Source organism: Egretta garzetta, unplaced genomic scaffold, assembly GCF_000687185.1.
Source record: "Egretta garzetta isolate BGI_Z169 unplaced genomic scaffold, ASM68718v1 scaffold41, whole genome shotgun sequence".
NCBI lineage: Eukaryota > Metazoa > Chordata > Aves > Pelecaniformes > Ardeidae > Egretta > Egretta garzetta.
In genome coordinates this window covers 1287094-1309458 of record NW_009258755.1, presented here as the reverse complement: position 1 = coordinate 1309458, position 22365 = coordinate 1287094, and the positions used below count along the sequence as shown (strand labels likewise).

Below are 22365 nucleotides of genomic sequence, written 5' to 3'. Positions count from 1 at the left end.
GTTTTCCCCTCAGTGTCCTCTTAGCAGGCAGTTAATGAAGTTAGAAGCGGTGACCCTTAAAGTGATACTTCTAGAGTACTCTTTGCTAATACATTGCTTACACTAAGTCTTCCAAGCAGAGATGTCAGGGAGGGAGTGGCAAGCACGTCTCTGTTCTGGTTTGATTTGTGTGTTTGGTTTTTTTTTCTAAAGCAGATTTTAATGAAAAAATGAGGGTTGCTTCAGTGTTTCATGAGTTCCCATTCTCTACTGACTTCATCCTTCCTCCTCTTCCCACTCAAACCCAGGCTGCTTCTAGTCTGGCTGCATCAGCAGGCTGGCTGGAGTAAGCTCGTGGGGCTCCCTTTCCAGCAGGGGCTTGGGGTGGATGCTCCAGGGAGCCCGGGGAGGGCCCTTCACCACTCCCATGGGCTGATGCGATTTCTCATCAACAGAAACCTCTTGTCGACAGCCTTGTTGTTTCTCATCTTCTGCCAAAGTCTCTGCTGCTTTGTCACATGTTATAGGCTGCTCTTCCACTGGAGAAAACGGATATGTATTACTGAAAGGCATTTGAGAAACTTCACAATAGCTAAGCTAAAAGAAAGCTAATGGCAGCTTTGAGAGAGGAAAGCTATGAAAGGAAGCATAGAATTGAGTTCAGAAAATTACAAAATGAATTCATGTCAAATGAACAGAAAAAGAGGCAAAGTCAAGAACTTGCTTCAGATTTTAACAGATTACTTGTCCTAGGCAAATTTCATGGTTTTCTGTTTTAATATACAAGAACAGGAAAATGCATGCCCGTGACAGGAAGACCACCTGCCTGGCAAAATTAAAGCCCCTGCTCCAAAGTAAAAAAGGTCTTAGAATTATTCCCTGGCATGGTATAAGAACTTCCTTTAGCGTGTTAGAAAAGACATCAGATTATTTGCCAGTCTTGGTGTCTAAAATGGTTGAACCACTTTTGCTGAAATTTTCACCTAGGAAAAGAATCAGACACCTGCCATGAGAAATTTCTGTTCCAATAGCTGCATCTGATAAAACTGTAAATGGAAACAGAGCCTCCTAATGGGAAACATCAGGCTTCCTTCACTGGACAATACAGTTCTACACATGTTCACAATATTAGTCCAACCAAGTAAATGTGAGGCATATTTTCTACTGATGAATAAAGTGACTTCCCAACATATGTCTAAGGACAGGATGGGCAATTTTGAAACTCTTGCAAGATGCCTGCCTATTTGACTATTCTCAAACATTTGTCTTTGCATATTTCCAAATGACCAATGCAAACTGTGTTCTCTAGTAACTTCTGTAGTTAGGAGGTGTATACTGTAAATAGGACAAATGGTTGAGGATATCAGTCTTTAGCCATCATTTCTCACCATCTGAGCAATTATGAGGTTCAGTTGCCATATATAAAACAGCATTTCCTAAAAACCAGAGTGGGTCCAGCCGGTAACCTGTGGGCCATGGAAGCCTGTTGGGTCCTTCTGAGCTGCGTGCTGCCTTTGCACCAAAGATGGAAGGCACATCTCCTTATCTCCTTCATTTGTCTCATCTGTGTTTAGGCACCAAACACTCCCCAAGCAATCAAACACCTTGTTTAACACAAAAAGCAGAACTGCAGTTTCTGCCGCAGGACAAAAGGTTTCTGGGGAGACCTGGACCCCGCACACCATGTTGGTTATCCTGCCTGAATGAATAAGGACTATCAAAGTATATCCTTCCATGAATATACATTCCCCATCGGTATGACAGGCTTAACTCACTATGAAGCAAACTTGTGAAGCTCTATATAAATGCAAAAATATGATATTATTAGTATCACAAGAAGCGTCTGGCTTCTTATGAGTGTGAAAGCACTCTTGTAGTGTAATTTCTCATGAATAATCTGCAAAGTGAAGGACTGAATGGTCTCTTCACAGCAATACAAACATGGCTTCTGCTGTGCATAGCAGCTATAAACCGGCCAGAAATGTAATTCTGATTTCTCTATCTCCACTATCAGTTGCTGCTCCTGCTGCTATGAAGGTGAGGAGAGATCTAATAAGAAAGGAAATCCTACTCACCATATTCTGAAGGACAGGCAGGATGAGGATCTGTTGTCTCACACTCAATTAGATCAACCGCTTTAGTCTCCAGAGAACTGCTACGACAGGCTTAACTCACTATGAAGCAAACTTGTGAAGCTCTATATAAATGCAAAAATATGATATTATTAGTATCACAAGAAGCGTCTGGCTTCTTATGAGTGTGAAAGCACTCTTGTAGTGTAATTTCTCATGAATAATCTGCAAAGTGAAGGACTGAATGGTCTCTTCACAGCAATACAAACATGGCTTCTGCTGTGCATAGCAGCTATAAACCGGCCAGAAATGTAATTCTGATTTCTCTATCTCCACTATCAGTTGCTGCTCCTGCTGCTATGAAGGTGAGGAGAGATCTAATAAGAAAGGAAATCCTACTCACCATATTCTGAAGGACAGGCAGGATGAGGATCTGTTGTCTCACACTCAATTAGATCAACCGCTTTAGTCTCCAGAGAACTGCTACACTCCTTAACAACCGCAAACTGCAAATACATACAATATGCACAAAATATAGAGACAAAATTAATATAAAATGAGCCGGTTTTCCGAAACCCAGGAGGCAAACTAGAAAGGCCACACACTCCAACCACAGCAGAGGGAAAAAGGTCATCCTGGCTTCTGGGATGACCCTTCCCCTGCAGATAATTAAACATTTGAGTTGATGACAGCCTCGGTCTTTCTTTGGAAAGCGTGCAGTCCCATTCTAGTAAAGAACTCCCCATTCTCTTGCCTTGCAAATCAACCTTTCCAGATGCAAGAACAAAAGCACATGAAAATCAACCCTCTCCTCTGTGCTGAGGGCCACTTTTAAACTATTAGAGAGACCCGCAACCAGACAGCAGGAAGCCCTGTCAGACACAGGGAAGGAAGTGAGCCTCCCTTTCCAGCTCTTGGCACCACCCGGGGAGTGTGATTCCATCATCCCACCATGACGGTGGAAGTGACACCTCAGAAGCAGAAGACGGGACCTTCTGGGGGAATAAGCTGAAAAGACAAGGGTGGAAACAGAAAAAAGAGGGATAGAGGAAAGCAATGTGAAGCACTGCGCTGAAATAGTATAGAGGGAAACAGGGAAACCCAGTAAAAGGGGGATGTTTAAAGAGCAGAGACAGGGAAGAAGAGAAAATGTCTCTAAATAAGATGTTCCAACAAAAGGACTGACAGATTCAGAGGTCCAGGTGGATAATTGGTAGAGTTATGTGGATAGATCACAGATGTAGCAGATGTGACTATTTAGGCATGAGTTCATCTACATAAAATCTGTAGGCTTACAGCTGCTAGCCCACCTGTGACAGACCCCTGGAGGACATTCAGCTACACACAGTTCTGCAAAATACCTCTGACTGTGCAAAGCAAAACACTTGCTGGGAGAAAAGTCTCAGAATAGCATCAAAATCCAGGCATGTGCAGAAGTTTACTAAGGCTTACATTTTTAGACAAACCTAGCCTGGCTTATGGAACTCTAATACGAATGTGAAAAAATACCCAGGCATACCCTCAGCTCAATGTAGCCTCACCTGGCAGAACAGAAGTAAAGGGAAAAGTGAGTGACACTTGGACAACTTATAGGTATAGTTTTAGTACCACGTACCTAGCATTTGATATGCGTAAAAACTCATTATCCTCGATGTTAACCTAGATGGGCAAGAGCAAGAAAGAATTTGCACTCCCCCTCCCAAGCCTCACAAATGAGCAGTAGCACTGCAGGCTACAGAAGGGGTGAATTTCATGAGCTCTTTACAGTTACTGCATACATATCATCCTGTCCCTGTACAAAGTCCTTCATTAGGATTATTAACGGTGTGTAAATCAATAGCACACAAAAACCTATATCGGTACCTTAAGAGTTGAGGAGCTGTAGAGTTTTCTGTCCCCAATGTAGTATAATCTCTTTTTTTACATAAAGCTCCCCAATAATCCACTTTAAGTAAACACTAGAAATGGACAACGTCCTGCTGATTTTTGGCAACTCTACAGTTTCTAACCTGAGTGCATGCATGCATGAAGCCCCAGTGAACTTAACACTCCATGGCTACCTCAGCACAGACAAAATCGCACGCATGAAACCACAGGAATCCATTACTGTGTAGGCAGCAATAATTAACAAAAGGTCAGTGATTTCTTTTTCCAGCCTGCAACAAGCCATTTGCAATAAATTACTTTATTAATGTATTTGATGTCTCCCAGTGCAAGAATGCATGGTGAGATTTAACACGACCCTGTAATAGGTGAGTAGGTTCTATTTGTTTCTGTTGATTCAGTCCATTGCTCAGCTGTCTAATTACTCCTATATTCAGCAAAAATGTCATTGACCACTAGCATTAACTGTGGGGACAACAGCAGGTGGGGACAAAACTGATGAGCTGCAGGCCTCCTAGAGCACTGCCCCCGGGCAACGAGCTGTTCTCAGTCCCAACAAATATTTCTGACTTTCCCCGCCTCGGATATTTTGCAAGCTGTGGGTTTTGTCTCTGCTGTGAACAAATTATGACATTGCCGCAATTCAGCACGTTTGCTGTCCAGTACCTGGAGGAACAAAGTGCTGGTAATAAAAGGTCCACAAGAATATGCAGTTGACCAGCTAAGGAACTGGGTCAAGTCAATTCAGTACTCCCAACATACGTTTGATAGTGTGTTTCAGTGGCTACCTGCTCCCAAATCCTGCCAGACACTCAATTTTAACCATTTGCAAGGCCTTCTTCAGGCCAACCCTTGGATTTGCACTATAAACTGTTCCATGATATTCAATCCCTTAAACAGACTCCCAAGTAGAACAAACTCATCTCTTTCTGGACTCAAAGATTTGGAGCAGAGTCAAACTTCAGGCCATTTAAAGTCAAATTCTTTTGTGACCATGGCTACTGTGCACATGGTTCTTGTACCTTTCCAGCTATAATTGGGTGTGGAAGGCTTTAAAATCTTGCAGTAACACCTATAGTAGAACAACATGTGTGCAGTTACCCAGTAAAAAGGTGTGTGCTTCGCTAGAGTTTATCGCCAAACCCATACAAGTATAAACTCTTCCAGTAGTTTTTTCCACTGGCATAAGTGTGCTTGTTTTGAAGAGCTATGCTGCTTAGCTAATGTGATGCTACCTGGACAAGAATGGTGATACCTACATTACAGCAGCTTATTCAGAGCTGAACGATACGTGTGTGCAGACAAGCCCTCAGGGTAAGCCATGCCATTCTGAGAAAGGAGTCTCAGACTGGGCACAGAAGTAGCCACAGATGCCAGTTATGTCACTTTGGCCAACTTCAGGTTTCAATTGCTATCAGCCAGCATTGTAATGTCATTTTAATGCCAGTGAGAATCAGGTCCTTAGATCAGATCTTATGGGGCCAAATTCTCTGATGCAACTTCAAAAACAACAGAAACAGGCCAGTACAACCAGGTCATGATTGTATTTCTACCTACACCAGTGCAAAAAGTGTATTTTATATTCCCTCCCAACCTGCCTGATAACATCTTAGTTGTTTTTTCTTTACAAGGCAGCAGCAGCCTCTAATACAAAGACATTTAATTTCATCAACCCCCAAAATGAAGTTCAACTTCTTGTGTAGCATACACAATACTTGGCTTCCAAGAAGCCTTTTTTACAGAGGGCATACTTTCATGTGAAAATAACTCTGTGATATGCCATGTCATCACATTGCCATTTCCTTAATTTAGAACACAGTTCCCCGACTGTTGTGTTCAAAGCTAACAATAACACCGGCTAATGGTTGCAATACATCCAGGCAGCTGTGAACTTTGAGGGATAACAATGAGGTAAGATGAACTAGGGTTCAGAGCAAATCACTTGATGACTCTAGCAGTTATTTAATATATTTAAGATGTGAATTATTTGCTGGATAATCTCAAGTGGATCCCTAACACTCTTTGATCCTTCTTGCTTTCCTCTCCACTCCACATTAATGTAGTTACCTGAGACTTGTTGCTAGTAGGTGTCACGTTCTCATTGTCAGCACGGCTGCTGGCATCTCTTATCGCTTCTGCATACAGATTCTTCTTATACAAGTTTTGACTTCTGCAACAGAACAAAAGCTGAAACAAATTATTTTGCTTTGGGAGAAACAGATCCCGCTTCCTTTCACACATTTTTCTATAGGTATTTATGGAAGGGACATATATTTTGTTCTATTTCATTGGTTTGGAAGGATGTATTACTGTCAATTACTGCAAAGTGGTTAAACAGCTTGTCAGAAACAGAAGTCAGTAAGAAGTGAACAAATATTTGTTCTAATGTGCTATTTGTAAAGGGTCATTCATTAGAAAAAAACAATAAGCCTCATAATTTTAACTCCCCCCTTCCATTTTCCTGTATTATTCTATTTATAATACATACCTTTGATAAAGATTTAAGTTTCGGCCAATACAATGAACAGCATTTGTGGGTGAAGCTCAGAAATAAAAATCTGACTGTATTTTTGTACACCATTGATAGTTACAATTATGAAAGTCACTTCTGCATTCATCTGTATCACTTATGAAAAACAACAATTTCAGAAATAACTGAAATAAATAAACGGAAAGCCTCAAAAACCTCGAACCAAGACATTCCCAGGAAAAAGCATGGCCAACAGAACTAGCTCAAGGGGAAAAAAAGCCAAGAGTACAACCTGGAGTTGGAAAAGGATACAAATAATCAGCTCTAAGTGGCTAGCTCCATAAATTAAAAACTTGTTATTTTTGCAGTTAAACAGCAATCACTTATCAGGCAATATTAAAAGTCCATATGGGCTTCAACACAGAAAACATGGTCATAAGAAAAAGAGGTCATTTACACTGCTTGAGATCCAAACCTGTACACCTTTACTGACTTTACATACACATTTTCTTTCTCCTCCTAGACACCAGCTAACAAAATTAATGTTACACTCTTCAATTTCTGGGAGACTCAAGTTATTACATCCTTTTACTTGATCTATTTTAAATGAAATTTTATAGACTGGAACCAAAACAAAATAGGAATTTTCCTTTTATTTCTACATCACATTCATATACTAACTGGGAAAGTGCATCTGTCATAATTATCTTATGTTACTCCCTTAATGAAAATAGACTATAAATAAAATTTGCTTTTTGCTAGAAATGAGAAAGGCCTGTCTCCACTATGGGTTTTCTCCCCAGATTCTCTATAACAGTATTCTGTATTCAAACATTAAGAAAAAAAAAACTAATTGTCTCCAGTGGAGGATAAGACTGGAACTGCTGATATGAAATCAAATAGGTGTCAGATCTGTGAGTATATCCACAGAGCAGAATGCTGAGAAATAAGGTAAATTAGTCCCTTTTGGCTTTTCCTGACACTGTGGCAAGGCTGCTGTTCATGTTTTGTCACCTGGATGTGCCCATTCTGCATTGCAGCTCATAGTGCTGACAAAACCCCAGCCTGTTGTTACTCAAGAGTTATAAAATCTATCTCACAGAGCTCACACACAGGCATGGCCCACAGCAGGATGCCCCGCTCAAGAGGATCATTAATTCCACATCTTACTTTACAGCAGGCAGAGTAACAAATGCCAGATGGACTTGGTGGGCACAGGAGTCTTCATGTGCGACTGAGCACAAGCAGGCAAGGCAGCGAAATTGAGTTGACCAAGCATGGGCAAGAGGCCAAGAATTTCTCAATCCTAATCCCAGCCTTACTGTTGATTTTTGCACGGCCTTGGCCAATTAAGGTGGAGGGATTGTGGGTGATGCTCTTCAGCAGGCTACAGTCATCGAACAAACCAACACAATACTTTGACATTCTTGGCCTCCAGTTCACACATTTTTCAAATTGGCAGGTGTAGGTCTCCCACTTCATTCCCTCCAATGAAAAGGAAGTAGGTGTTTCCATTTTACAGGGGAAGGACCAGGACTATTACAGTCTTAATCAGTACAGTTCAAAATACAGTAGATTATGTTAAAAAGCAGAATACCAACTTCAACCCGAATACTGGTTTCCAGACTCCAGTTAAATAGGGATTTTAGACCAGTGGTTTCATTTTGAGCTAGTTAGGCTAGTAATAGCTGCAGTACAAATTCAGGCAAGTATGTGATTGAAAACTTGTCGTCGAGGTAAATAGTTATATTGATCAAAAACGTTTGGCAAGAAAGGGAGAAATGACAAAAGAGAGAGGAAAGGGAGAGAATGGGTGTCTTCACACCCTATACCCAGCCATGTTTTGGCTGTTTCTCATGACAGTTTATATGACATACATGGAAAATATGATCTCACAATTTGTCTATTCTGTATGTATCATGCCACTGATGAGCTTCTGAATCCCAGGTCATGACAACAAACCAGGCTGTGCTTAGCTTTAATTCTGGTCCTCTACCATTAGCTAATAGAAAATATGAAACATGGAAGCTTCTCCACTTTTATGGACTAAATATGCTAGGAACCATTCAGTAAGAATGGAATAAATTAGCTTCCATAGTTAACTTCTTTTGTAGCATAACTTTTTATACCTAGGAGAGTCTAATTTTAAAATTAACCTAAAGCACAAGCAGAGACCCTGCACACAGAGGGCAGGCCGGCATGCAGCAGGAGACTCTTGATTTGGCTGCTGTCTGGCTTTTTGTTTGTTTACTTTTAAATATAAACATGCATTTAAACAAGAGCCTCAGAACAGTTATCTGCCAAGGTCATGGCCAAAAGACTCTAGCCTATTAAATGCTGAATAGTTTACAGTCCAAGGGACATCGATGACATTTAATTTCACATCAGACTGCATTCTTAAATAGTGACTGTAGGAATTATTTCTGCCATGAGAAGAAACCCAAACCTGCACAATTCATTATAGCCATGTAAAATGCCAGGGAGTACTTTTACAACAGATGTGCCTCAGTCTCACGTCCCTGATTTTACTCGTTCTATTGCCAGGAAAATTGCTTTCACGTTCGTTGCCAGAGGCATCACCGTAGAAGTTTGCTACAGGAAGGCTAGTATGCTGCTTTCCTCAATGGCAAAGAAACTTTCAGGTTTCAATCTACACTGAAAGGGAAGCAAAACTGAACTGATGGAACAGCTAGCAGAGAAGAGCCAAACCCTACCATGACAGTTTCAGACATCTAGAGCCCTTAAGGGAAAGCAAGGAAGAAGTAAATAGCATGCTCCTGAACTCTCTCGTTAGTACAAATTATGGCTCCTCTTCAGACCTAATAAGGTCTGTTCCTCTTCCCGCCAGACACATGTTGCTCCCTAACACCAGCATGAGTACTGCAGGCAAGGGACATGCCAGAACTTTCTGAATTACTCACAGATCCAATTATCGAAAAGCAAAAGAGTAGCAAGGATGATACAGCGATTTCCATCAGCTGAGGAACAGCTCACGTTCTTCACCATGAGCCCTCTGTGAAAGTCGGCAGCACCTCAGTCCCTGTGCCACACGTTCACAGCGCATGTTTGGAAGCACTACCTGTGGCAGTAGGCGGCCAGGGACGCCAGCAGGAGCAGGAGGACCAGCACTGCTACACAGACTGCAATGGTGATGTTCCGCATCTTCACCCGCCCGGTGTGCTGCTGCTCCCACCACTCCAGATCGCTGAACTGGCACCGCTCCCCGACGTAGCCTGTCACACAGCTGCCGAAAGGAAGCGAGCACCCTTTGTAACTGGTGATGGAGGGAAAACCCCAGATCATCATAGCTGTCACTTTGTGCATTGATTTACCATTGGCAACCACTATGGAAATATCTGGTTGAATTTAGAAGCAGTGAAGACAAAATTACTTTAAAGGAATGGCTGTCAAAACCTGTAGAAGTCAACATTAAAAGGCTTCTTTTACTGTAACACTATAGAATTATACAGCGAGATCATAATTTCCAGATTCTAATGGGTAAAGAACAAAAAAAAATAATTTTTTCTTAAATCCTGCTGTGTGATTAGTGCTTCCCTAAGATATTCCGTTTAACGGTTTCCAGCAGCAAGCTTCCCTTTCTTTGAAATAGGCAACATAGGACTTACTCATATTTTCAGAGTGATTTGGTTAAGGGAATCAAATTTCAGTCTGAATCCTTACTTTAAAATAAAAGATGAATGAAAGTGTTTTAAAAAAAAAACCCTTGTATGGGTTAGAAATACCTTCATAATTTAGCTTTAATACAAGCTTCTTCCATCAGCAGTTTTTGTTTATTTGTTTCTTTTTACCACTGTAAAACCCAACATAGAAATATCTTACCAGTGCCTGAAAACCTCAAATCAAAATCACTAGAAAGCGGGAAATATATCAAAAAGAGCCTCAACCTAGTTTTACTGTTCAAGGTGAGAGACATAAAAAAAGAAATAATAAACATAAAAAATGAAAATCCTACTCAATTCATAACAATCTCTCAGCAACGTAGGCTCAAATCCATCTCACAATTCTTATCGGTCTAGTTCTACTCAAGTCAAAAGAGATGGTTAAATGAGCAAAAGAATCAGGATTTGACCTGAAGCAGCTTTTACCTAATGTCCTGAAACATTGTATCAGCATTCATTATTAAATCAGGCACAAGCACTCCCATTCTGTCACAAATTAGAATGCACATATGTTGGAAGGCAGAAAAATGCTCATTTTTTAATGTAGGATAACAATAAATTCCAAACAAGCTAGAAGATCTACTTTCTAGTGTAAGAGCTTTTAGTAATTAAAATACAAATCACACTTGGTATGTGATTTTTGCTAGATGTTTTTGCTAGATAACATTTTTTCCATTACTTCGTTTTGGTATTTCATATATTACAGCCTACATGAATGAATGCTGCCATCTAGTGAGAATTCATCAAGGTGAGAATTCAGCAAGGTCCACACACAAACCCTGGCCCCAAGAACATGGCTAAGCACAGTTGCTCCTTAATTTTTTAAATGCCTTCCACTTCCAGCACTGAAGAATACATACATTTGGATTCTTATTATGCACTAACACCTAACAAATAAAAGAAAAAAGGACATGATCCAATTTGAAAGTTCTGCAGTTGTAAACTCTTCAGTTTCAATACAAGAAACTCAATGAGGTGAAAAAAGATAGTTTTCAATGCCTCTGAAATTTACACTAAAAATTCATAACAAATACCAGAGATGACGTGAGTCCATCTCCTGTAATGGCTTTGCCCAACAGCTTTGCTGTGTTTAGGAAATCCACGGCACAAAGCACCCACTTCATTCCCACGTATGTACATGAGAGAGACACATTCTTTTCTTGTTCCTGCAGGTACAGAAGTCTGCAGGCAGGGGAGGCCACTCATATTTAAAAATAAGAAAGCCTAGGATTTGACAGTGCTTGCAAGAATGGCCTCTTACAAAGGTTCCTGCAGTGCAGTACAAGGAAGATTGGGGGGAATGGTGGGTAAAGAAACCCTTCAGCACAAAGCTTGCTCTCCTCACCCCAGGGTTATACCAGTGCCACCCAGGTTACTGAGACACAGAGGGAGATTTGCCTACTACAGAACAGCATCCGTCCCCTGCACAGGTCCTCACTCACCAGGTGAGACCCCAGGGGAGGAGGCAGGCATTGGATTTGTCCCACTGTAAACACTTTTATGCTTGATTTTGAAGACAGACATAACACAGATTCAATTTTAATCCAGTTACACAATTGAACTCCAGCACTAATGATTTTGAAGGAATTATTACCCCATGGGACTAGGCTGTCACATTGACCAGGCCAAGGCTGACTTCTGGAAATATGAGATTCTTTTTGCTTTTATCAGTAACTGCATTTGGGGAACTGGGAATTAGGCTTCACAAAAATATCGACAGGAGGAAGGAGGTCTCGTTTTCGAGGTCTCATTGCTACTCCCTGTTTTTAAGAGGACCATCGAGTTGTGCCCTTTCTGCCAGGGACCAAGACTCTTCAAACTGTAAGGGAAATGCTGACACCAGACTTCTCCTCCCTGTGCAACAGGGAGGTACAAGTCAGCACGGTACGTACAGGAGAGACAGCAAGCACCTCTTTCATAAAGCCATGAGCATCAAGTAATTTAACAACTTATCTCACATTTCCAAAGCAAAGAATCGAGTGCTTAGGGAACAAATCCAATCCTACTATGAATTGCAGTGGGTGTGAATGGAGTAACCACTTACAGAAACTTACAGTGATCACTTACAGAAAAAGAGCAGAGTCTAATGATAATTGCTAGCATGAGTGTTGAACAGATAATTTATGGACAAACACTTCACTGTCCGTGCTCAACTGAGCCCTAAGGATACCATTCATCAGCACGGGGAATACAAATTTCTGTACTTACTTGCAGGCATAATCCTGTAGATCAGAAACATAATTGCACGTTCCACCATGGAGGCAGTACGACTCGTATGAAGGAGGGCATCCTACAGAATCACCTTGCACAGGGTGCGTAGAGTATTCATTGCTGACAACAGTGGGGGACACACTAGATTCTGAAACACAGGAATTCACAAGCACCTCTCAACCTTTTGGCTGCATTGGCAACGTCATCTTATGAAAGAGTTCCAAAACTTCAAGATAGGAAAACTGGTAAAAATCTCTAATTTTGACCAATTACCTGTGTTTTACTTAGTTGCTTATCAAATTTAGGCACACAGAACTTCAGATCAAAATACTAAATATGCTTGATTCTAGATTTTCAATGAAGGACCCACAGAGGTTGGCTGTGTTCTCTCTGTTTACATGTGTGACTACAGCTCTGAAGAAAGACTGCGCTGGCTGTCTAGCTACTTACGCTTAAATGGTTTGTGCAATCTATGCAACTTTAGGGTATGGTAAACCTCCCCCATGCATAAAGTACCAGAGTCAGATGTAGAGGTGAAGGGCGACTGTATTTCATGCACTTGGATGTCAGACTGAGAAGTTTTCACACGCACGTTGACATTCTTATGCAGATTATTTCTACTCTGCTACCATCCAGCTGATTGCATCTGTGTCTGACTGCAGATCACATTTTTTATCATTTCGAGCTAGCTCTGGTACAGATAACAGCATCACTGGGGAAGCAGGGAACTCTACTGACACAGTTCTTCAGAGGGTTCTGTAGCCTGCTCTGAATCTCACACACCGTTACCTACATAGATATCCAAACTAGCTAGTTTTAAAGGTAGCTCTAATATCTCTGCACAGCGTGACCTACACTGCAGACATGCCCTTACAGAAAAGGAGCGCTTTCTTGCGCACTTTGATGCTACAGCAAATCTATAGGTCAGGACCAAACATCTACATGGCAAAGAATTTCTAGCAATACAGCTTAGCACAAATGCGCCTAATCACTCTCATACATTTATGGGATCAGTTTTATGACTCACACCAGTTTTATTGCAACATGACCTTCAATGACATTTGTTTTTTAAAATTTCATTTGCAGGAGAACTGCCATGGCAAAGAGCCTGAATGGAAAGGGATGAGTGATTTTAGTGAACTGCAGGTGTTGACTGCATTCTGCAAAGAAAATTTCAGCTTGCTGAAAGAGCTTATTAGGCAAAGAACTAAAACAGTATGTTAACACACGTGAAGACATGGGATCAGATTTACAGCTGAGGGACCGAGAAGGCACCACTTCCAAGTCATCCATCATTTAAAATCATCATTTCCTGAGTGACACCTGAAACTACTGAAAGCTTAAGTAACTGAAAAGGGGGTGGGGATCCTCACAGGTATTCTAGTTAAAAAAAAGCCATAGCTCCCTCCTGTTGTTCTGCAGAAACAGATCTGTGGCAATCACATAGTGTCTCTCCATCATCAGACAGTCACTTGATCTGGAGTAAAATTCACTCCAATGAAGAGGGCTGACACAGAGTAAGATGCTGAATCACTGAGCTCCACGTTTTCAGAGAATGCTGCTGTCACACTGAGGCGCTGAAATGAGGGTCAGATAGTCACTAGTTCTGAATCTTCAGCAGCTCCCTTCATAAAATTGGTAACCAGACTTCCTAAAGACTTTCAGAGCCCCTTTGTAAACTTAGCCACTGGATCTGAAAGACTAGCTTATTCCGAAGCATTAAATGGGACTTAAATTATGCACAGTTCTTGTGTTAGCCTTCTGCAGATGGAATGAAGGCACAAAGAGTTTGAAAAATTACACAGATGACTGAAATCACCTCCAAAAATGTTACCTCTAAGGAGCATTTACTTCTGCTGTTGATTGTGAAGGCCATTAGATAGATGTGTCATTACTTCTAGACAGTAAAAATTAGCATTGAACCTTAATGTATATATTTCCAAACTAAATTTGGATCTGGTCTCCTTAGCCCACCGCAAAACAGCCTCATAAAGCAATGCAAAATGGATCTGCAAGCTGCCCAGTATGTCACTATACAGGGCTTCCTTAACTTCCAGGTATAACAACTTATCCAAGAGCACAGTTCTTAGTTAAGGGCCACTTCATTTTAATTGATTGCTCCATATACTCACTGCAACTGATGCCAGTTCCAGAAGCATCATCAGCACACGAGCAAGTGAAGTTTCCTTCTGTGTTTGTGCAGGTTATGTTCTCTCCACAGGTGTGGGACCCCGTCTTGCACTCATCAATATCTGTCACCCAAAGAGTCTGCAGTTAGAAGAATTAAATGCCTCAGAGCATCCGTTAAAAGGGCAACAGTTGCAGCATTGCAGTCTCCTGGCAGTGGGGAAGAAAATCAAAGACCTTCCCTCTGCAAATATTCCTTCATGGAAAACGTAATGGAAAAGCAACCAGCATACTCCTATGCCAGGTAATGACAGCTCCCCCAGCCTCCCAGAGCATGCGACACTGCTGCAGAAGCTCTTCACAAGGAGAAGGAAGGAAAGGCTTCCCCATGAAACATAACAAGTACAGTAGAGTTGAAAAGAAGACTGGTTAGTACTAGATCTATTCTCCTGGCATTGCCAGTCATAGCTTGCACCCTGCGTGGGTACTAGACTACTGTCAGTTTGCGTTCTTGCATTAAGAGAGCAGAAGGGTTTGGGAGTGGGGAGCTGCCGGTCCCTGTACCACCTGCCTGGTCCAGCCTAGACAGAAAGTTTAGACAGAAGGAAAGTGTCTAGAAACCTATAGGTTTATGCAGTTTGTGTCAACACTTAAATGAAGAGGCTCCTTGGTTACAGCAAGAGTATCCAGGCTCAGAGCCTGTGTTAGGCTCATATACAGCTCTCGCCCCACTTCCACACCTTCTCTAGCACAGCCCACGGCGGCAGCTCCTGACTGGCACTCACCCCCCCAGCTGGCACCTGCATGGTGCTGAGCGCCTAAGCACCGCCTCACAGGTGGGAACTTTGAAAGGGTTCACATACCAGAGTTTGGGAGCCTTTGATTCATTTTATGAACTGTCAGCAGAATACATGTGCCAGATCTACTTTGGAGAAACAAAATCACAGATCTACCGTCCCAGCTGGTGTGAAATTATTCCTTAAACCATCGGGACTTTTTCTACCGTAAAATTAACAGGATCTGTCCCAAAACAGTACAGAAAATTCAGAGCACTCTTAAAAGCAAAAATACAGGAACAAAACTGTTGCAGCATATTCTGAGAAATGTGATTTCAACAACACAACACGAACTCATCTTATACCATCTCTGGATGTACTGACACATTTCTGGACACTGTGCATGCATGCAGGCGTCTAAAACTGAAGTTAAAAATCACTTACTTCCCAGTTTCTGGTTTTTATAGTACATTTCAAGTCATCAAACACAAAATTAGTTTCAATTCTGTTTACATCATAACAACATTGCACATTTATAAAATGCTATGAGAACATATCTTACCCTTTCCTGGACTTAAAGACTTCAGGGAGGAAGACAGGACTGGTTTTCACTACTAGTGGTAGGAACCACAGTCATTCTAGCTGAGCAACTATACCACAGACAGTGAGAGCCCAGGGCTGCCCGGGGACATGCTTTGTAGGTGGTGCTGGGACAGCAGGAGGAGCTTGGCACTCTGTCTGCGCTTCCAAACATCCTCAAAGACATGAGCTCTGGATCTCTGACCACTTTAGGCAGAATGCCTTCTTGAACCTCCTGTGTCTGATACTTTCCACACCTGCCCACAATAATGATGATGTTGTTAATTTTTCACAGAATCACAGAAGCAAAGAATGGCAAGGGTTGAAAGGGTTCTCGGGAGATCATCCAGTCCAACCCCCCCTGCTAAAGCAGGTTCACCTAAAGCAGGTTGCACAGAGACTCCACAAACCCCCTGGGCAGCCTGTTCCAGTGCTCTGTCACCCTCAAAGTAAAGTTGTTCCTCACATTCAACTGAATATGAGTCCTCCTTATCTGTGTCGAAGAACCGAAGTCCAGTAAAGGCTATGTAAGAATTGGGTCAAATTTAACGGGCTTTGAATAAGGCTATAAAGGAGAAAGGAAAAAGAAAAGGACAAAAGAGAAGCCTAGACTCTCATAAAGCTCTGAACAAACTGTGCTAGTCAAAGACAGGGAGGCGGGGGGCGGGGAGGATGGTGGTGTCAAGCTTCCTATTCCTTCATTTTTACTGCTAAAATGGATTAAAAAATTAAGAAATGTAGGGAATGAACTAAAGACCTGGCATTAGAGCTGGATGGGAAAATCAGTGGGTCTGATTATTAACAAGACTCTAAATGTACTCAAGTTGTCAGTGTCAACACCTTGAACCTCATGCCTATTAAACAGACCTGGAATTATTTGATGAGTATTATGACACACTCAATACCTGCTTTCGTTTATATTCATAGCAACGATTTCCAATAAAGCTCTACTGCTTCACCTCCACTTCCCTCCTCCCCTTCACTCTTCCTCCCTCTCCTGCTGTAACTACTAAAAAGAGTGCAAACACTGAGAGGAGGTATCCACTGACAACGACAGGCTTTGCATATTGATCAGTTGCTGAGGTTGCCACACTTCAAACAGGAAAGAAAGAATCAAAAAGGAAGAAGTGATAAATGTCAGCTGTCTGGGGGAGCCAGTGTTGGGATCCATGCCCCTACCAGCTTTTTCAAAGAGGACCAGAGCAGCATATTTGACAGCTTCACAGCTTGATGCAAGGCTAGCCCAAATCATAAGACACGTCTCTTGCTCATTCATCATGCCCCAGCCTTCCAGACACAGCACAGCCGTCATGCATGCCTGTACCATAGCAATGGACTCCATCTCCAGTGTAGCCCTCCAGGCATTTACAGACATAGCCCCCTTCTGTATTGATACAGCCGGACACGTTTCGATTGCAGCGATCCATATTTACAGCACACTCATCAACATCTGTGAGACAAAACAAGGAGATGGGACACATGGCTCATGAAACCATCAGGTAAATTGATAAAAATAAATGTCTACATCATGAATTTCCCTCAGACTATGCCGTCACTTGTCATTTGTGCATCTGAAGCAAATGGGAAGAGAAGGGCTTTGTGGTCTTTTCTTGCTATGAAATTTGATGGGGATGTTCTAAAGAGCCTAAGACAGCCAACCAGCTACTTTCACCTGGAGACCTAGAGGTTCCACAAATACCATTTGCTTCAAAAAATATCCCATTTGGAGGGAACCAGCCTTTTCAAAACTAGCCTTATATTCTTAAACCCTACTCAGAGAGAAACTTTGTTCTGAGGAAGAACACACAAGGTTAAAAAAAAGGTACCACAACAAAAAAACCCAATTTACACACTTTTCACCTTCTAATGTTTTTTTTTTTCCTTTCCATAGCAACATAGACTCCTGTAATTCTTCACACTTTGCCACAAATGGTAAATTGTTCTGTTTGTAATGCCTTCCTGTCTTGGCCTTTATGAGAGAACAAATTGCTTCCATTTGTGTTGTATGCAAGTCCAAAAACTTAAAGACCACTCTGAGCAATGTGTTGTGTGACTGTCAGAGTCTCTTTCTAGTGCTAGAAAGAAACAAGAGCAGCACTTTTATGTAAATGTTACACCAGGAATACTAATTTTTAAGAGATTCCTTAATACATAATTCTAAATTATACATCAACTACCATGTCTATGGACTGAGCTTTTATAACTAGGGAATTTTTACAAATAAATACATTATGCTTTTATTCCTATTATCCCCATTATTGCTTGTTAATATTAATAGGATTAACACCCACAACTCAGGGGAAAATAAGACATGAGATAATTAGCCATTTCATCTCACATGCTCTCTGCTCATCATGCCTTTCAAAACAAATAGTACCATTGACCTTTCTGTGATGGTTCATGCAGCAGAGCTGCCAATGTAAGAAAAGATAGATTTTCTTTCTCTCTCCCAATCTACAGTTTTCCAGAAGGTTGTGTTAATATCTTTTATTACCATAGCATGATTTCCCCTTCCTGGTAAATCCTTTCAAACACTGGCACATAGCACCATCTTCCAGCAAAACACACTGTGCGTTGACATCACATTCTAGTGCAGTGCAGTCATCTTGATCTATAGCATAAACAAAACCAAAAAAAATCACTAGATGCATTTGGACAGATCAAAGGAGGTACTGTATAAAAAAAAAAAAAGCAAAACACCATCACCAACAAAACAGAAAACTAACAAGGAAACCAGAATATACAGTCAAAGTTTGAAACATAGCTTTTCTGGTTTAATGATAACAAGCCAATACATTAGGGCTGTTGTCCCTGTCTAGATGGAGCTGAAGTGCCATCTTAGTATCAGGATTTCTGAATATTGTATGCAAAACCTATTGTATAATTTAATGATCTAGTGGCATTGAACATATGTAGAACTCAATGGGTTTACTACAGTTTTGTTCAGAGGAACTTAATACACTTATAAAATCTAAGGGAGAGACTTTCACAAGTGTTCCAAATTAGAAATGTTTGTTCTCTAGGCCTGAATAATATTATGAAGTTTTGTTGACATAGCGAAGGAACATGGAGACAAACAAAGCAAAAAAGCTGTCCTACCTGGCATCATTGCATAGACCCGTCTTCTTGTAAGAGCATGAATGCCACCAGTCTTGACATTGAGCCTTTCTTCCTTTAAGGCCTATGATTTCTTGCTGTTCTATAAATCTGTTCAGAGCCTCACAGTAAATAGAAGGAAGACAATCATCAGACTCTACCTGATACCATGATTTCAGCCATCAAAAAATTGTTGATTTTCTGCTTTTCCCCACTGTCCATATCCTTGAATATTCCACTGCTTTGTGTGCTCCGGAGCAAGGTCTCTGGTGTTGGCATCGGCACTACCTCCATGTGCACAGAGACACTTCCTGAGAAATCCAAGAAAAAAGTGACACAGGCTATTTAAATTTACTGAACTAACTTTCTGATTTTCTATCACTTGCTACTTTCCAATAATCATGGTGGTTTCCTTTTAAAATAAACATCAGTATCCTCCCAGACTAGCCTGTTTCTGGCTTCAAATCACTCCTAAAACCACTGACTGGTGGGTTTTCTAAAATACAAAAGGCAAGAAATGCAACTCATTGCTCATAATACTTGTCAGCACCATACATATTTCTCTTACTGCTAATATGCCAAGGGAAAAATTGCAATGGTCAGACAAAATGTTATTGTCCTGTGTTTTCATTTTTCAGAGAAACTAGCATTCATTATGCAGAGAAAAGTGAATATTTTCCAATGCTATCTGTCAGGATCCTCAAGTGTTTGGGAAGGGTCTTTTTTGGAACTGGAGGATTGTACCTGCTGTTGTGTTGGAAGCATCCAGAGCATGACAGGTTTTTCCGTCTTGACTTTTCCCAAATCCTGGATGGCATATGCAATGGGCAACTCCAAAATCGTTTTCACAGATCTGATCACAGCCTCCATTCTCATAAAGGCAAGGATTTGCCCCTAATGCAGAAAAACAGGCAACTTAATAAGCTGCTTCTTCAGTCAACATCTCCTTTTAGCTGTGCAGAGTTGAAGCAGTTGGAAAAAAGAATAAGACTGACAAAAACTAGAACATCCTTTTTTTTTTTTTTTAATTACAAACAGATGCATATAGTAAAGCATAGATATTATCACCTAGCTTATGGCAGGAAAGCAGATCAGCATACTCTCTAATAAATGTTTTTTTTAATTATTATTATTTCCTTTATTATTTCTCCTTTAATATTTAGATACATAACATTCCCTGAAAGAACATTGCAAGGGCATAGGAACCTGTGATTACCTTCTCTCAACTCTGATCTATTGAATTACTTTTTTTCTGCTTACAGGGAAATTGTTCCCAACAGAAAATCAAATTATTTGATCCAAAACTAATAAATCTTACAAAATCTTTCTCCATGTCATTTGTTATTATTCATGTGTGTGAAGGGTGCTAATAAACTAGGATAAATAGGAATTAGAAGGCTATGGTAGCCTTGTGGCAATTGATCGGCATCTATTCTTGGGCATGATCATAAAGCTACAACATCTGTTAGTATTCCTGGGACACATGCCCAGATGATGCTTTCAATAAATGCCAGTCTGACTATGCAAGGCCTTTTAAAGAGCCTGTTTCTGAGAAGATAATCCTCTCCCCACGGACTTCTATTCTACTGATACCAGTGAATAAGAGGAGGCTGGAAGGGAATGACTGCTTAATTTTTGCAGTATACCTGGTTTCGCCAAAGGATGAACTACAACCATTGATGAGGGTCTCAGCATGCTGCCTCGAAGACGTACCCTGTTTTGGCCGGTCTTCTTGTCCACCCTCATTAGTGATGGCCTAGCCCAGTCAGAAAACCAAAGGTGATCCTCAAACACCACTACATCAAAAGGGTGGCCTACAAAGAAATCAGATTTCTCATTTCCACATCTGTAGAACATACACAAGAAACCATGTCAATAAAAGCAGTGCCTGCATACAGGTCTACTTCTAACACAGTGGCATAGCCATAGCCACTCCTCCCCTTTGACATCTCATGGGGTGGGATAAGTGTCCATGAATGATGGACTATAGGCAAGTATTACTTATGCTCTTAGCAGAAGAGGCTATGACACTTGCCTGGCTCAGTACAGTCTCTATACTGTTGGTGACCTCCAACTAGATCAAGTTCACAAGATGCTTCTACCTCAGACCTCAACATTTCTTGAAGCAGCATTGGAAACAGCCTTTCAGAAGTGGCTCCCTCCTCAGCCAGTAAGTGGCCCAGCACAGCTCCTTTTGCAGTCTTCACATAACAGGGAGAAGCTGAGCTTATGGCATGTGTTGTCTCGCATAAATGTACCAGCACGGGGCAGCCTGGGAGCTACAGACACTATAGCCACTGACTCATGGTAGGACCCAAAGCCAGTGTGTGATCTCTGCAAGTGCCAAAAGTACACACAAGTGCAATACAGTGGTCCACATGTACATATAAACATGCACAGACATTCACTAGCCAATTCATCACAGCGCAATATTCAAGAGGGGAATTAATTTTCCTCACTTCAGCCAACTCGAAGCCGTAGGCTGTGACTAGTTAGTCACTGTCTGTTAGCCAGCTAACTAGCAGTAACAGCTAACCACAGGATGCAACAGATCATCCAAGTAGCTGCCTCTCTTTTCATTGATTACAGCAGGAACCTAGACACCAGCTCGGACCAAGCACCTAGCACTTGTGTGACTAACGAGAGGTGTGAGAAATCCCACCGCGAGTTCAGAGTAAAGTGTTTTTTCCTTGGTAGCACAGCATTATCTGTACTAGGAAAACTCAGATCCCTAGTTTGACTTCCAGAGAGAGGCTTAGGAATTCAGAATGCAAAGGACACTTTCCTATATAAGGGCAGACATACTTATAAAGATCTTTGCAAAATTATTCTGACTCTCTTTAATGTCTCTGTCATGATAGAAAATTGTCATTAGTCCATATGGGACTATGCATTCTTTCTATAAATTTAGAAATCTCCTGCTTTCAAGATAGCCTTTGGGCAATCTTTTTGCAATGGAAGGTGTGAACACATACTGTTCTTCCATGGATGTCCACCTGGTTTCAGAGTGGGTGCTTCCTGGCTGAAGCAGGTTTGTTTTCCCTTGGTCTTTACTCACAGTCTGACTATGCACCTCACTTTGCAGCGCTGCAGTCTGAGCCCCTCTGAAAGTATGTTTTGTAGGCAGGTGATCGTATGATCTGTGGTTTTGTTTTTTGATGTAGACCTCAAGTAGGTGATGTTTAATTTCAGTAAGGAAATTGGGATCTCCAAAGGTATTAGTTTAAAAAATGAAAAATAATAATAAAAAAATCAAAGCTGAGCAAACAGAACAACAGATGAATTAGAACCTTGGAGAAGGAGTATGTGTAACCCCACTCTCACATAAGAAAAAATCTAAGGCACTGTTTAAGTGTTCTTAAGTGTTAAGTTGGTTTTCTGTTAGCGCTTTACTACCTCCACTGAACCACGCTTAATCTCTGGGCATGGTTTTTAGTTTTTCTTTCCATGAAATCTGAGCAACTAGCCAAGATCTAGATGCTGTCCCCATC

The 22365-nt window shown here is 41.2% G+C and overlaps 1 protein-coding gene across 1 annotated transcript in view; it reads right to left on the bottom strand.

The window, feature by feature from the left end:
• Positions 1–294: 294 nt before the first annotated feature.
• EGF (epidermal growth factor) overlaps positions 295–22365 on the bottom strand; it is a 59675-nt gene continuing 37604 nt past the window's right edge. Inside the window, exons 15-25 of the mRNA XM_009649195.2 lie at positions 20521–20688; positions 19619–19768; positions 19036–19185; positions 18273–18389; positions 17103–17228; positions 14429–14548; positions 12294–12444; positions 9485–9649; positions 6003–6105; positions 2455–2557; positions 295–518 (exon numbers count right to left, since the gene is read on the bottom strand). Coding sequence (XP_009647490.1) covers positions 295–518; positions 2455–2557; positions 6003–6105; positions 9485–9649; positions 12294–12444; positions 14429–14548; positions 17103–17228; positions 18273–18389; positions 19036–19185; positions 19619–19768; positions 20521–20688 — 1577 coding nt within the window. The remainder of the gene's footprint in view (positions 519–2454; positions 2558–6002; positions 6106–9484; positions 9650–12293; positions 12445–14428; positions 14549–17102; positions 17229–18272; positions 18390–19035; positions 19186–19618; positions 19769–20520; positions 20689–22365) is intronic.